The 17245-nt window shown below is 35.9% G+C and overlaps 1 protein-coding gene across 1 annotated transcript in view; it reads left to right on the top strand.

The window, feature by feature from the left end:
* LOC124635700 (transient-receptor-potential-like protein) overlaps positions 1-16827 on the top strand; it is a 31811-nt gene extending 14984 nt beyond the window's left edge. The window contains exons 13-23 of the mRNA XM_047171650.1: positions 225-392; positions 4166-4385; positions 5025-5217; positions 5851-5957; positions 7286-7432; positions 7924-8072; positions 9834-9936; positions 12667-12767; positions 13105-13233; positions 13590-13802; positions 15704-16827. Coding sequence (XP_047027606.1) covers positions 225-392; positions 4166-4385; positions 5025-5217; positions 5851-5957; positions 7286-7432; positions 7924-8072; positions 9834-9936; positions 12667-12767; positions 13105-13233; positions 13590-13802; positions 15704-15853 — 1680 coding nt within the window. The 3' untranslated portion in view covers positions 15854-16827. The remainder of the gene's footprint in view (positions 1-224; positions 393-4165; positions 4386-5024; positions 5218-5850; positions 5958-7285; positions 7433-7923; positions 8073-9833; positions 9937-12666; positions 12768-13104; positions 13234-13589; positions 13803-15703) is intronic.
* The last annotated feature ends 418 nt before the right edge of the window (positions 16828-17245 follow it).

Genomic DNA, 17245 nt, shown 5'->3' with positions numbered 1-17245 from the left:
GGTACGAATTACTGGCGTCTGATGATTTTAAATTAATACTAAGAAATCTATTTTAGTTTGCCTGTTTATTTCTAGCGGTGTATGATTGATTCGATTGAACAAATCCTGATTTATTTTTGTACATACTCTGCAGTTGAACTACATGGCATTTCACGGTCAATAGCGTATCAGAATATATATATATATATATATTTTATAACAATATTATTTTTGATTTTCTCTAGGAACACTCCGACGTAGAATGGAAATTCGCTCGCACTAAATTGTGGATGAGTTACTTCGAAGAGAGCGCTACTCTGCCGCCTCCGTTCAATATATTCCCCACGCCTAAGCTTTTGCTCAAAATGCTCGGCTTGAGGAAGAAGGATAAGCTGAGGAAGATGAAGATGAAGGTAAGGGCTAAATAAATATTACCGAGAAGTTTTTTTTTAGAAGTCGTTACTGCTAAATTCCAGAGATGAAACCGGCTTCCTGGAATAAGAATGGGTTTCCGATCCATCATTTCATGAATTTTAAGGGGAAAACAGTTTCTGTTGTGTGTATTCTGGCACTTTCTATCTTTGAACAGAGTATTACAATTATGCAAAATCCTATTGGTTTTGTTAAGAAACAGTTAAACAGACGTTTAAAAGGTGCTTTAACAAAAAATCGTCATTTTCTTAAACTCTTGTCAAAAGTTTGTTCAACTTTTTTGTAATAACACTGTTTTGTTTCAAAATTGATTAAATATAAGTACCGTATCACTTTAATATAGCTATTACTCGCAGCGTGTGATCACAGCTTAATATCCGGTTTTTAAACGAAAGGTCTAAATAAGTTTCCACGCCCTTAATTAAAACACCCGGATTTTTTATGAAAACTTTACTTATTAAGTACACAATTACTTTTTCTTTAGATTACAAAAGTTATAATGAATAAATACATTGTAGCCTAATATTAGATACTGAAATCTTAAAATAACTGTGTTAATTAGAAATTCTTTCATTTGTGTAGGTCAGAGTACGTCAGAAAACTAGTTATAAAAGCACTCCAAATAGAACGTTTTACGTACACTGATGTAGAAAATTAGATAACAGTTGTTATTTTTATTATTTATATTCAGCAAATAACTTTCTTAAATACCTACTTAACCAATAAATCAAGGAGTGATTAACCATTATTATGAATGCGAAAGTAGCTCTGTATGTCTGGTATTCACGCCAAAACTTCCGAATATAATTAGGTAAGTACCAGTATTAAGCCTGAGAATGAACATAATTTTTTTCCGGTTAACCTATCACGGTTTAATAGCTGTATTCTAGTAACAGACGGATAAACAAGTCTTACCTCCCCACTCAGAGACATTTAATGGTTACCTACTTAAGCCATTCCTTAGTGAAGGATTTGTATGACATTCCGTCACTAAGGAGTGACTTAAGTAATCATTAAATGTCTCTGAGTGGGGAGGTTAGTAATCGGGTAGCATTTTGCCCTTTGGTTACTGGACAATTCCTACTAAAAACTGTGTTGTACCTCAGCGCGATACTACATAATCATAAATAATAAATTATAAATTCGAGATAATAAACAAATGATTGATTCACATCATCTCCCCTTGTTTTCTTCAAGATGTTAAATAATAAATCATTGCTGTCGTCGTAACGAGCGTTTAGGCAACGTACTTAATTACTAGTTTTGTTTTGAGGACAAACAATGGGAAATTGATTATCTCTTTAACATTTTAATGCTTTAATCTTGTAGGTCGATCTTAACGTGTTTTTAAGGCTACTGAACCTTAAAATTGACCCGTTGTATACCGGAATACGGGACACCATTAATTTTCGACACACCAGCACTTAAATTATATTTAAGGTATACTTAGTAATAGTTTTACTCGTGAGATGAAGTCAGAAACAAGGCATGGAATAAGAAGACATGCTGTGCCAACCCCAAATAATATATACTGATATGGGAAGGGGAATGATGATCCCCACGCGGTTTTTATTATCCTTAACATTATGAATATTAAAAAATTCTGAATTTCAACAATGGTTGAAATTCTAATCTAGACACACGGCAGTGTGTCCGCCAAGTTCGAGCAAAAAAAAGCGACACACCGGCCGTGGGTTATATTACACGAACCATTTCGGGCCAAATTCTACCCCCCTATAATTCAAAATCTATTTTATTTACGCATATCAAATTTCTAGTATCTGTTGAGACCCCCTCACTTATCTAAAATACAAAATTTCATTAATATATCTTTTGTAGGTCTTGAGATATTGACGTCAGAAAATCGCTATTTTTACTATACACTCACTGACTGACTGACTGACTCACTCATCAAAAACCTAGACCACTTCCAATGGTCGTATTCACTTGAAAATTGGCATGGAGGTAAGTCTTTATGTCAAGGTAAAGGGAAAAATCTGAAAATGGCCAAGTGTGAGTCAGTTTCAAAATCATGAAGGTGTTTTATACCCGGTGTAAATTTATACCCCTATCAATATCCTCCGAGCCTTTTTCCCAATCATGTTGGGGTCGGCTTCCAGTCTAACCGGATTCAGCTGAGTACCAGTGCTTTACAAGAAGCGACTGCCTATCTGACCTCCTCAACCCAGTTACCCGGGCAACCCGATACCCCTTGGTTAGACTGGTGTCAGACTTACTGGCTTCTGACTACCCGTAACGACTGCCAAGGATGTTCAATGACAGCCGGGACCTACAGTTTAACGTGCCATCCGAAACACAGTCAATGATGTCTAAGATATACTTAGAAAGTACATACAAACTTAGAAAAGTTGCATTGGTACTTGCCTGACCTGGGATCGAACCCGCGCCCTCATACTTGAGAGGTTGGTCCTTTACCCACTAGGCCACCACGACTACAACTACTACTAAATTTATACCCCTAAGGAACTAATATGAACTAAATTTATCTATATTTATATAATATATCTTCGAATGGTCGTACAGATCTGAAATTCGTTACAAAGGTTTGTATTTAGTCAAAGTAAAGTAAAAATCTGAAAACGGCCAAGTGTGAGTCACTTTCGAAAATAACGAATGTGTAACTTTGATCCACGAACATAATATATGATAACATGTCATGTAAGTCAGTTGGTAAATCTAGTCCATTTAGTTAATCTAGATAATTTCTTTGTAAGAAGCATAGTGCATATTCAAAAATCTGAAAGATAGTATAAATGAGACATTTCCTTAACTAACTTAATCATAAGAAAAAAATAAAATAAACAACCTTACAAAAATAAATGAAATCCCACCCAAAACAAAAATGTGAAAGGTTGCCAAGTTCGATAATATGGGAATGCTTGGCCTATAAAAGAAGTGAGATCTGAATAAGTACCAAGTTCCATACAAATACCTCAGTTAAAAATAGTTACTTTTTAATGATGTTACTTGGCAAGTTTTAATAGAAAATTATATACTTGATTCATTGCGTTTAGTAGGTTTGTAACAAGGTGTGGGAAAACTTGCCAAGAACAATCATTAAAAAGTAACTATTTTTAACTGAGGTATTTGTATGGAACTTGGTACTTATTCAGATCTCACTTCTTTTATAGGCGAAGCATTCCCATATTATCGAACTTGGCAACCTTTCACATTTTTGTTTTGGGTGGGATATTATTAAGTGTAACAGTGTAATCTACGCACTTCTGCGTGTACTGTAACACTCAGAAATACCTAGATTGGGGTCAACATTGATATTGGTTTAATTAATTGATACGATTATACTGTTAATAGCTTGATTCAGGTGTTTGATGACAATGGTCTATCTGCGCTAATCGATTCAGTTCCATTTGCTTGCTTCAATCTGAATCGGCGCCGGCTAACAGCTTTCTTTTGTGTATAGATTGTAATAGGGCTAGAAATTGTAAGACTTTGTAGTCTGTATGATTTGTCACTCCTGACAGAAAGATAGATATACACTTTATTATGTACACCAATATACCTACATAACAAAAAATATAAAAAAAAAAAGTTTAGGTGATACAATGGGCCATCTTATCGCAAAAGCTATATCTCGCAGACAACCTTTGGATGAATTGAGACTGATACTGACCAATACTGACCAGCTTTTAAGAAAGTCGCAGAGATATTAGGGGATCTCCACCCCATAAAATTGCTAGTATCTATTTTTCATCAATAATACCTCTTTTCCTAGGAACAAAAAGAAAAAGAGCACGATGTTCGCTACACAGCAGTCATGAGAGCTCTAGTCTGGCGTTACGTATCCGCCATGCACAGGAAGATGGATGATGAGCCGGTAACTGAGGATGACATCAACGAGCTGAAGGGAGATGTGTCGGCCTTGAGATATGAACTGCTTGAGGTCTTTGAGAAGAACGGCATGGATGTCAGCTTCACTGATAGGAAGGAGAAGAGTAAGTAGAAACTTTAAATAATGTAGTACTTGTAAGAAATCGTAATGGTAAAGCACTAGCCTCTTAAGTAAAGGTAATGAATGATGAAGCGGGTTCATTTCTAGGTCAGGTAACTTTTCTAAGGTACTACTCAGATTTCCATACGAACTAGACCAAGGAAAAAGCGAGTCCTTCAAAATAATTGTTTTCAGAGCAAATTAATTGTTTACTATTCCTGTGTGTACAAAGTAACAAAAAGTTAACAATCCTAGGGAAAGTTGCTCAAGGCGGGGAGGAAGTATTTGAATAAATAAACGTGTTTATAATTACGGTAACATTGTACCCAGAAGCCATTTTTATGGTTTTCTTCCCACATAACTTTCCTGTATATGAAATTTTGAATTTGTCGGTATTACCATTGATGTTTTGTTTAAAAATAAATTAGTTGTAACCCAAGGCACTTAAAATTTAAATGGCAGCAATATAAACTATACAGAAGAATAAAAAATAGGCACCTTTTTATCCAGTTACGGAAAGTAGTTCCCTCAAAAAGCGGGCGAAACCGCATGAAACAACTAGTATCCCATAAGCCCCAATACAAGTACAATAGAAGAAAAGACCTACCTCATCAAGATTTTCACTTTCTAATTCCGTTCACAGTGGTCCTAGGCAAACGCATGAAGGTTTGGGAGCGTCGTCTCATGAAAGACTTCCACGTAGCCCCCGTGGCTTTGGATGAAGAGAAACCAGCTGATGAAGATGGACTGTCACGGTTCAGGAGGATCGCGAAGCTAGCAGTTGCAAATACCTCTAATGCTAAATGGGACCAAACGCTTGCTAGTACTGGGATTTCGTAAGTATTTTTAATGTTTATAATGTATGACGACCAACTATAGATCACCAGAGTCTTTTCCAAACTACGTCAGGGCCGTCTTTCAGTCTCTACCTCATAGTAAGATTGGTTGTCAGACTTCCTGACACCCGTAACGACTGCCAAAGATTTTCAATCGGACCGCCAATTTAACATATCTTCCGGAACTCGAATAGATGGTTATCTATTTGCCTTAACCTTAGGATCGATTGATCCGTGCGGCTGTTACTTAGCCACGGACTTTTGAACCTTTTAACAAATACCAAACGATTTTGTGAGGTTAGAAGCCATCTTTTGGTATAAAAGTCTTTAGCACCTAGTCTGGTTGACTTTAGTGCCTTCCAAAAATATCTGCCTACGCTGCAAACTTAGGTAGTCCATTCAGAATTTAGATTGAGCTTTTAGTAAATTTTCGAAGTTGTTAATTTTAGGGTATTAGTTTTTTAGATTTTATGAATTTCAATAGGAAGGTACTTAGTTGCTTTAGAAAAGGCCAAAGGTCAGAAAACTTTTAGATTGTAAGTTGATGTTTAAAATTTTGCTTAACTTTGAGTTCCCAAAAATGTTTGTGTTGATAATCTTTACAAATTTACAAAACGAAAGTATCTCCTCTAGGTCTCAGATTGGCCGCTGTCGCAGCAGAGAATCATTCAAGAACCAGCAAAACTTGCAGAGAGCTATGGAAGAGGCTAGGAAGTTGGTGCTTAGGTCTCCATTGCCAGGTAAGCTTTCGTCTGAGGGTGCGTCCACATCTGGCGAATGCGCCGCGAATGCGCAGCACGCGAGCCGATCGCGAGCTGCCCGCGAGCTGCGCGCGTGCATTTTTGTTCGTGCGCCGCGTCTGCGCCGCCCGCGCGCAGCTCGCGCGCGACCTAAGCGCCGCACGCGAGCGGCGCGCAGGCGGCGCGCGACGTCTGACATCTTCGATAGCACTGAGCCAATATACGGAACTGTAAGGGCGAGAACTGATTGCGCGCAGATCGCGCGCTCTATACGAGCCTTGCGTGAGTTGCGCTAAAGAGGCGCACCGAACTATTGCAGTGACTGCACGCGCGCAGCTCGCGGACAGCTCGCGATCGGCTCGCGTGCTGCGCATTCGTGGCGCATTCGCCAGATGTGGACGCACCCTTACATATAGGGATAGTTTTATGAAAACAAAATTGAGAAAAAATAATTGGTTTGAGTTACTGAAGTCTGCACCGGAGGCTTTTTTGGGGTGTTCATTATTGACCTTCTTTGAATTTCTAACTGTTATTGAGGTCATACATTATAATTGTGGTTTTGGGAAACATGGAACAATTTGATTTTAATAAAATATTGGATTTGTACCAAAAAGATTTGGACATAAGACAGAATTACCTATAAACGATAAATAACCTATTGCTAATTCAGAAACAGGATACGAAAGCTAAAGTTAATAGAAGATAATAAAATAGTCATGTTAGAAAATGGTATATAATAAATTCAGTTTACTATCACATATTAAAGAGAAATAAACGCGAAAGCATTGAAATGGTGCCACAAGGACTAGAGTGGCTGCCAAAAATATTCATTTGGCACTGTCTTGACTTTGTACTTTCTATTCGAAACTAGTTTCTAAGTAATACAAAGTTTTCAGAAATAAAATCTGCTTTCTGAGAATTCAGTGAGTGAAAATAATAGGTTAAAAGTTTAAGCTTACGCATTTAAAAAACTATTTGGCACTGTGAAGCCTTGTTTTAGGAGTCTACCGAAAACCATTGGCAGGCTCTTACCCTTTGCTACCTCCGTGTATTTTTATTGTTTCTTACACTACTTGGCGCAAACTATTTTTCATATACCTAGCTCATATCTGTGATATAAACATGACTTTAATATTTAGTCTGGATTGATGTTTAGGGATACATGTAGGCGTTATACATCTACAAATATAAAGTCCAATATCCATAGCTATAAAATTTACAACACTGAATCCTCCATAACCAAATTGGCTGAATTCCCAAAATTGCTATCTACCTGTGGACCAAGATCCACATAACAATTACGTCATAGCTAATTATCACTTGGTCAGAAGGTTCGAGAGTTGGAACTCCTATCGAAATGCCCATCAGCCCTGGTCACACACTCCTGGAGCTGATCAAGGACATATCTACTGAAGTTGGGGAAACTGAACCTGAAGGGACCACTTCACCACCTAAGTCTCCTTGGAAACCACCAGGTAATGTGGAATGAGTTTTATTGAATGTAGAATGGGGTTTGCTTTTAATTTCTTCTTTTTTATTTATTCTATCTAGGAATTGAATAAGGTACACTATTTTATGTATGTATGTATCCTGAAATGTTATATTTTCATTCATGTCTTAATATTGTGTATTTTATGTATGTGAATCAGTCATAATTGATTTTGTCTCAGTCATAACCAGTGTCCTGTTCTCTATCACTATCTTTTTGTTCTCTTCATAAGTATTTTCCTATTCATAAACATTTCCCTTTTCCCTTAAGTTCTATGTTAATTTTACCACCACACCCAATGCTGATTAACAGCCTAATAAATTAAGTGATAATCCGAACCCTTTTTGTGTAACTTAAAAACTCTTTTTTTTAATACTTTCATGAAATTCCTACTACATTCATACATTTCCCTCATTTATTCTAATAACACTTACTATTATACCCTTAATTCTATAGCATCTACTTTTCCCCATTCAGGAGAAGCAGGTGTACCAGGTATAGCTGTAGGAGCGTTACTTTCCGCAGCAGACGCTCGCAGTAGACCGGTGTCTCCTAAACCAGCTACTTCAACAGCCCCGTCTCCTATCCCTGGGCCTTCAACTGCAGCTTCACCAGTACCTGCTAAGGTTGGTTCTTTATTATAAGCTCTTCAGCATCTTCTTATCCTCATTCAGAAGCAGGTGTGCCAGGTATAGCTGTAGGAGCGTTACTATCTGTAGCAGACGCTCGCAGTAGACCGGTGTCTCTTAAACCAGCTACTTCTACTGCCCCGTCTGCTATCCCTGGGCCTTCGACTGCAGCTTCACCAGTACCGGCCAAGGTTGGTTCTGTATTATAAGTTCTTCAGCATCTATTCATCCTCACTTAGAAGCAGGTGTGCCAGGTATAGCTGTAGGAGCGTTACTATCCGCAGCAGACGCGCGCAGTAGACCGGTGTCTCCTAAACCAGCTACTTACTACCTATACCTTCAACTGCAGCCTCACCGGTACCGGCTAAGGTTTCTTCTTTATTATTTGTGATACTGAAGTATCTTTTGAATCAAATTATGCACATAATAATGTTGATGGAAAGTTGTCACAACATATTTTTACCTCATAATTTGCGGTTGTAAATGGATCATTTTTAACTTAACATAAATTCACTTCTGAAATCAGATTTCATCATTACCTATATCAAGGCAGTAAACCAGCGGAGAGATTTAAAAATATGAATGTTAAAAACATATTTATAAAATATTCTGCAATATTCGTTGTTAGTTGAGAAAATATACCAGTTAGTTTTCCCCACACACGGTGACAGCGATAATGAGATCCGCACTTGTTTAAACTATAAATTACACTCGCAATGCAGAATATTCACATCATCAAAAGTACATTTTTATCCCTGTCACATTTAAAAGGAAACCTCTCCGCGTTCGGAATAAAAAATATTTTTAGTTCCACGAAGCGAATATTTTAAATTATGAGTTCTCTGCAATAGAACTGGTTAAAAATTAATACGTATGTCTATCACGCTAGTTCTTGTTTTGAATACAAATAGTCGTGTCAAGTTACATGCTGTCATAATTTGAAATGCATTGCTGCAGAAACTTAGAGATTGAAGTTCATATTTCTCTCAAATAGTTAGTGAGAGAGTACCGACTGCCGACTAATCAGTCGGCCGACTGTTGACTCGACGGTTGGCAATCATTTATATAGAAAATCCTCATTCCGTTCAAAGTTTTCATTCGGTCTAATACCGGCTAAATAGCTGATCTTTGTAATGTGCGTACTACCATTCATCTTCATACTGATTTATGAGACCAAACAAACTATCGGCCGCCTAAAAGTTTGCAGTATGCGGTTACTCTAGATATGAAAATTAGTTTCTTTAGTTTTGGGAAAATTTCGAAATCGTCTGGCCAAGGATACCAAGAGTTATTAATTGAAATCGTTTGATACTACAACAATGAAGTTATGAAGTTCCAAGGTTTTATGGTCTGATCTAATCTATGGATCTTTAGAGATTTGTTTCGCAAACAAGTCTGAAAGGCAGAAGTTTAGTATTGTTAGATCAGAACCATCAGAACTGAAATATTATCTGCGGTATCGTTTGAAGCGTGTTTTATGATTAAACCGAGCTGAAGTAATATTACTAGGAAAGTCTACGCCTTGGACTTATTGTCAGTTTCTGACTATTTGCCATAGTTTTACTTGGTTACCTTTAAAGGACTTCCAAATCCCTCCAATAATTTATAGTTTTTGCACATTTGCGTCATTTACGAATCTTTTGTTTAACATGCCCTTAAAATTTATAGGTCTAGAAGTATTTACTTACAGTTTGTTTCTTACTTTATTTATATAGAACATCATGATAAGTATTTCAATCAATATTTTATTTTGTCCAGACTCCGCCAAAGTGTCCATCACCAGTACCAACTTCGAGGGTGGCTAGTCCAGTACCGCCAACTGTCAGTCCAACTGGTGAAGGAAATACTTCTCCACAACCAGGTATGCAAAACATTAGGTTATTCTAAAGTAAGATACAGCTGCTATTACCATTGTTTCATCTACGTTCCGGTAAAATCACTTCTCGCAGCCGAGTAAAATTGTAGCCTAGTCAAGCCTATGTGCTTTTTGTAGTCCCCTTGCTTTAGTTATGTAGATTGAGTGAGACTTTCTGTATGTAGGAAGTGTTAATGTTTCTACTCAAACATGTATATCGTGTATAAATGTATATCGTGATCATGGATAATAGGCATGATGACAGTAATCAAAAATCATTAAAATAATATATTTATTAAATTAAACTTGAAGCTTGGAATATAAAACGCGCATTGTTTTCTTCATTAATAATGTGATTAATATGTATTTTTATAAAATAAAATTACGAAATAAGGCAATCCGCCATGATATCTTGAACACCAATCAGAGCTCGTGACGTCATTTCTCAAAACAACTCGCGCGAAAGCGCGCGAACGTCACATTTCGTTATTGTGAACTTCCACTGCGATCTTTGTTTTTCATTAATTAATTGTTTATAACACGAGTTATGGAGCCCGGATTTATCAAGGCAAATAGCGCTAATTTGCCTAGAATTGATATCATAATGCTGGGAAAGTTTTTGGCATCAAATAAAGATTTTTGTTCAGCTGAATTTAGAAATGTTAAAACTTCCATGTAAGTATACTAGTTTAATTAAAAAACAATGAGAGATGAAACCTAACCTCGAAATAGTTATTTACATTATAAACTATGCTAGAATCTAGAGAACTATGTAATAACTTACATCAAAGTGATCTTCACAAAAATAAAGTTGTACCCTGGGCAATATTGCTTTTGAATCTCGCCTTGCAAGTTTAAGCCACTTGTTTCGTATTTTTTTATTGTGAGGAACGTACACCAATAACTCATCAGGAGTTGTTTTGGATGTGTTCTTACACTGGGGGACCCCACAACACCTACGCCCTTTCGAATTCATATTTAATAACACAAAAAACTTAATTATTGCACGAGCGTTGTTTACTTGCGTCTTGTAATTTCAGTCGTGACGTCACAAGTGACGACATGACACTGACAAGCGTTTTCGCGCCGGATTCAAAGTGGACAGAGAAAAATGCAATTATTTGATAAAAAAAACTTCGCATTTTCTTAAAATTAATAATTTTTCATATAAAATAGACGTATACCTACATCATACAAAGGAATTTAAAAATTTGTCATCATGCCTATTGATAGCAAGGTTTTTCCGCGTAAGCGCGACAGATAGAGTTACTAAACTACTGAACCGACTGGAATTTGGAACATGGATAGTCTAGAGCCTGAGAATGGACGTAGACTACTTTTTATCCGGAGTGAGGTAGCGAGATAGCGATAGCGAGACGCGGGTCGAACCGCGGGGAAAAGTTTTCTATTGATAGAATGTAGGTATGATACATACGTAAAATTTTTGTTATTTCTTCGAGTTGAAGTTCTTTTTCTGCGCTGAGAATTTCTGTGAATAAAACAACTTAGTCTTGACATAGATTTCCTATAATATATTTTGTATAGATTGCGAGAAAACAAACACAAAACAAATTCATTATTTATGTTCGCTCTCTTTTTTATTTAGTAGACCGTATTCCTTTGATTAACGATGTTTCTGATGTGGCGAAGAATTGTACATTCATTTCATTCATGTTAAAATATGTTTCCCGCATAAATTGGCGATGTTTTTTGTTTTGGCGATATGCCAGCGTACCCTGCGACGCAGTTTACTTTTTAGGTTAAGCAATGTTATGTGGGTGTCAACGTAGGAAGATCAAGCCTACTGTATAATATTTTTGTCTTCTATGGATGGTATAAAACTCCAGAATGATTAATTTAAATCTGCATAAACACAACATCTTGTTTAATTTGTCTTAATTGATTGACCTTATATAAAAATTGCCTCTCCTCTTAAAAACTGAATAAATATAGGTAAAGTCTCAAAGATTGCGAAGGTGACGAAAATTAACCAATCATTCGATTTGATTAATGATGAGTTCGATTATTATGTAAGTACTACTAGGTACTTCTACCTATTATGTATCCGTTTAGTAGTTTCGGATCTTTTAGGTGTACAAAGAAACGAAATAAAAATCCTTGTTTTAATACTATTTGTGACACACGGCGTCACTCAGTCTGTTCAGGATTAATGGTTATTGCAAAACCCACTGGAAATTGGGTTGTGGTACATATTGTTATGACTTCTAAAGAGTTGTTAGTCTAGTTTTGTTCCAATAAAATATTTGGATGATTCATTTTACTACCACGCAGATTTTACGAATCCCATTTACTTTTAATTCTATTGAAGAATTTAATAGCTGACATGCTCCAGAGATTAGTAATTTTTCTTCAAATTTGCCTGACGGTCTCTAACGTGGAATTGTAACAAGAATTGCTGCTGAGCAACGATATTCGGGGACGCCAGCTTTACGTACATTCTCAGGCATGGCGGTGTTGTATTTCTGTAATCTCAAAATATACTCCAGAGATTGAGCCGATCTGGTTAACAAATGAAAAACATGGAAATAAACACTAATAGTCTTACAAAAAACTTAAACAGACGATGAACACAGACGTTTAAAAAATCTCTATACAAAATTTACCTAAACACATGACGAACGCCTGTCTAACGTTTTTGTAGTAAGACCATCATGATCTGATCTCTGAAATCCAATGGAAACCAATGTGTAAAATAATCATCTTTATTTTGTTCAGATCCAAGTCCCTTGAAGGCAAAGCGTGTGCCAGGAGACTCGCCTCCTAAAGTGATCAAGAGAAAGCCATCAGGACCGCCATCTCCTTCAGGAGGGCCAGCGGTAAGTTAGGAGTTATCAAATATTACCTATTCAATTATACGTTACTTCAAACCTTATTACCTGATTGAACCTGATTATAAAAGGAGACAGCGGGTGAGCCTTAGGTACTTGTGTGTGTAAATTGGTACACTGTCTATGCATGCGTGAGCTCAGAAGCTTTCATTAGCGGCCGAGTCTCAGACTCACACAACATAATCAAAAAAGGTTCTGTAATACATTTTGTTGATTCTTATGTCGGCTTCAATGAGGTTAGACAAGCAACATACTTCTTCATATTGTTTAAGTAAAAACAAAGGCTTATTATCTTTCTATGGAAATTACAATTAATCTATCGCAGGCATCTGATAAACCTGAAGAAACTGACACCAAGCCTGTTGAAGCTATCGCTGTAGCCAGACCCGTGGCTCCTGAGATCAAGCCTTCCGAAGGAGCCATACCACCCCCACCGCCGCCTGTTAAGCCTAAGGTAATATGCAAACAATTTTAGGAACATAGGAATCTGTATAAAGATTCTGAAACTGTACACCTCCACTCGGACCAGATTCTCAAAGTATGTTTTTTATTTTTTTTTCTTGACAAACACTCATTTATTAGTTTGTTCAGTAAAAACAGGAGATCCTCTATATTCTTCTTTATATTCTTGAACAGAAACATTACATGTTAACGTCTTCATTTCCATAGTCAATTTATTTGAGCTACAGAACTTAAAACATCGAAAGTTTTTGCAATCCGTTTATCAAACACATGACCTTTTTCAAGAACGAAACAGTACACTATTTACCTTTTTACACTACTATCAACAACATTACTCTTCTCCACAAGGCTCCACAAGCACCCACAATGGAGGTGACACCCAGCACCCCGCCCGTTCACACTCCGTCACCCCCCGAGGCAAAGCCGCCGTCACCTCCTAAGGCCGCCGCCAAGCCGCCGTCACCTCCTAAGACTGCCGCCAAGCCGCCGTCACCTCCGAAGGTAGCCCCACCACCGCCGAGGACACCGTCTCCACAACCTTCCACTTCTGCTAAGGTTGATGTGAGTATTATGTTTTATTTATAACAATTTATGAACAGAGTTACACAAAGAACACAAACAAGAAGAAAAATAGAAAAGATTGTACAAAGGCACAGCTTATTTCATAAGAAATCTCTTCCAGCAGACCTGTTATGGGAGAGTTGGAATAAAAAATTGATACAGATAGACTGTGCAAAAAAGAAAAGTAGATATAACTAACATATAATCACTAACATAAACTACTGTTTCATGTACCTAAATAATATCAAAATATATCTTAGACATCAGTGACTAGCCAAGGCCTGCTGGGATTGCGGGATTGTTCGAAAGAGTTACCGCGGCACTGTTACATAAAGAGCTTAAGAAGGAACATTATAGGTTTTAGGTCAGTAAGAGTCTAACACTCCCTCACGCTGAACCCACAGCAGGAGGGGTCATAAAAGACACCAGTGATTGAGCAAAGATGAAGGAAAACATCTCGAGGAAACCTGGACTTTAAAGTTTGACATCTTTAGCAAGCGTGGTGATTAATGCTCAATCCTTCTCCGTGTGAGAGGAGTCCGCAGCCCAGCAGTGGGACGATAGAAAAGGCTGATGATGATGAGGAAGTTAAATGGCAGCTCAATTAATTTGTGACTTATGAACAATATTTAGGTAACTGCCTCCTACCCGAACAGTTGTATATTTGAATCTATTCCCTAATGATAGTTAAGAAAATTTTCGGTTACAAATAATTTCTGTTTTCTTAGAAAACTATGAAGTTTTGTTGTTATTTATTAAGTAAATAACTGACAGCCTCAAAGCTGTTTATTGAGTGACCTATTTCAGGTTATTCAATATTGCTTTAATAATGAAAATTCACAGCATGAAGTTTTGATAATTATAAGATGGTATCACACAGAGTCTATGGTGCCGGATTTATGCAAAAAGTGTAATGTGTTTAATTTTATATGCGGATGTAGGTATATAGGTGTAATTCGTTTTTTATGATGCAATTTTCAAGTTTCATACTACCTAGTATGTAAAGAAATAATACATCACAAACAAGGTTATATAAGGTGACTGGTAATTAATCATGAGTGAAGTGTGTTCAAGTATCGGTCACTATTTACCAGTCTCCTTCTATATATATACAGGGTGGCCCATCCATAGGCGTCCAAAAGAAAAATTTAGAAGCTCTATGCTGTGGGGTATCCGAATCACCCCCATGTATGTTCAGCGATTTTTTGTAGTTTAGGAGCTAGAATTGTTTTTAATTTTTTTCCGTAATTTTCATTTCAACATTGTATTTTCTATTTTATATTTTTTTCCTAACGTTTACAGGTGTTTTTTTTGTGTAATTAATCATCATGATAGTAGCTAACACCTGAAAAAAGCAGTTTGGCTAAACATTCTAGAACTTAAATAAAATTTTATCTGAAGTTCAAAATTAGAAACCTGCTTAGAAACCCCTTATTATTTTTTTAAGCCCTTAACATTTTTGGCTGGTATAACATTTATGGAACAGTAATTTTGAACTTCAGGTAAAATTTTATGTACATAAGTTCTAGAATGTTTAGCCAAACTGCTTTTTTCAGGTGTTAGCTATTCTCATGATGATTAATTACAAAAAAAAAAATATCTGTAAACGTTAGGAGAAAAAGGTAAAATAGGAAAAACAATGTTGAAATGAAAATTACGGAAAAAAATCAAAACAATTCTAGCTCCTAAACTACAAAAAATCGCTGAACATACATGGGGGTGATTCGGATACCCCACAGCATAGAGCTTCTAAATTTTTCTTTTGGACGCCTATGGATGGGCCACCCTGTATTTTTTAATCGAGAATGGATCTTTATACTATATGTTTTTCAACTAGATATCTAAAACCATTTATTATAATTTTACCAATTGTAAAATTTATACCTACGATATTTCTTCAGCCATCACCCCCATCTCCTCCAAAGCGGCTGACTTCAACTTCGAGCACGGAACAGCTAATTCCACCATCATCTCCTGAACCACTACGTCCCGCGAAGAAACTGGATGAGATCAAAACTATTAAGAGACAGCAGAAGACTGGCTGGCTTTAGATGTTTCCATTGTATTTTCTTACATGTCGTGTTAACTCATTTAATTTATTTTGTACCTGTTTCTATCAAATAAATTATACCTATGGATTTATTAAGAAAATATTTAATGTCGCTAATGCTTAGAAAACGACGTATTAGGTAAAAACTTAAATGTGTCCTGTTTCAAATTACGTACGTATAGGTAAACATTTTAGAACAAAAAATATTTCTCTAGATTCGCTTGGTAGAATTAAATCTCATTTTTATGATTTTAGAACTTTTACTTTTGTTTTCGTTTTGGATTTCAATGGATCTTACTAAATTAAATGAGTTAATACCACATACCTAAAGATCATTTCTTTATGTCCCTATTTCTGCTTAAGATAAAAATACTTAAATAAATATTTTCAGTCTTTACGTGCAGCTAGGTTTGGTTGGAAAGTGAATGAAGTAAGCTATTGTGACGTCCGAAAAAAACTTTTAAAAAAAACTTACCGATATTTTTTTTGCTTGCAACATTTTAATTTAATTTAATTTTTCTTTACTGCAGAATTAATATTTTTTATTTTAATTTGTTTGTGGTGATCAATTTTTTTTATCAATATCAACTTTTTTTTTGATGTTCATTAAAATGTAACCCTATGAGTTTTTTTTCCTAAAATTGCCACCTATGAAAATATGACACCTTTTCTTTCGGTAATTTTTCCTCAAGTTTACCACAATCAATAGTTACTCGTATATTTTCAGCGAGAGCTCGCGTGTAGTTTCAGAGCGTCAAATTCATGACTAATATGAATGTCTGATAGACCGCGGTAGTCCCGTCTGTTATACGATTCTTTATTGATTTGGTTACTTGAATCTCCATTCTTTATTCTAAATATAAATGTGTATTTTTTTCACGCCTTTTTTTATTTTGTTTGTCTTTTGTTATTTCATTATCAATCATTTGTTAGTTTATTTTTTTAATATAATTAATTAAATCACTTTATTCTTTGATTTGTTTTATCGTTTCTTTATTATGTATGCTTTATTATTTTTAAATAAAGATTTGGTATTTGTTACTTTTTTGTTCGTTTGATTTTTTGTTCTTTATTACTGGTCCAAATTGGTAATTAAATATAGTTTCGTGTCAGAGAATCAGGATAAAATTTTTACCTGCGAAAGTAGCTATCCTAGTTCTAAGATTCATCAAAATGTAATAATACCAATACGATATAAACTTATCTTCAAAGTAGTCTTGTCTAAATGAAGAGAAAACTGATAATACGAAAGATTTTTCACAAAAAACCTTTTCTAACACGATATTCCGCCGTATATTAGATTGCTTGTTTACATTTAATAGCGCTCATTATTAATAAGTAATTCGTATAAAGGATTGGAGAAGAAAATATACTTACGAAAATTTTGTATGAA

This window comes from Helicoverpa zea, chromosome 13, assembly GCF_022581195.2.
Source record: "Helicoverpa zea isolate HzStark_Cry1AcR chromosome 13, ilHelZeax1.1, whole genome shotgun sequence".
Taxonomy (NCBI): domain Eukaryota; kingdom Metazoa; phylum Arthropoda; class Insecta; order Lepidoptera; family Noctuidae; genus Helicoverpa; species Helicoverpa zea.
The sequence above is the reverse complement of the archived record's forward strand: the minus strand, read 5'-3'. Positions and strand labels throughout refer to the sequence as shown.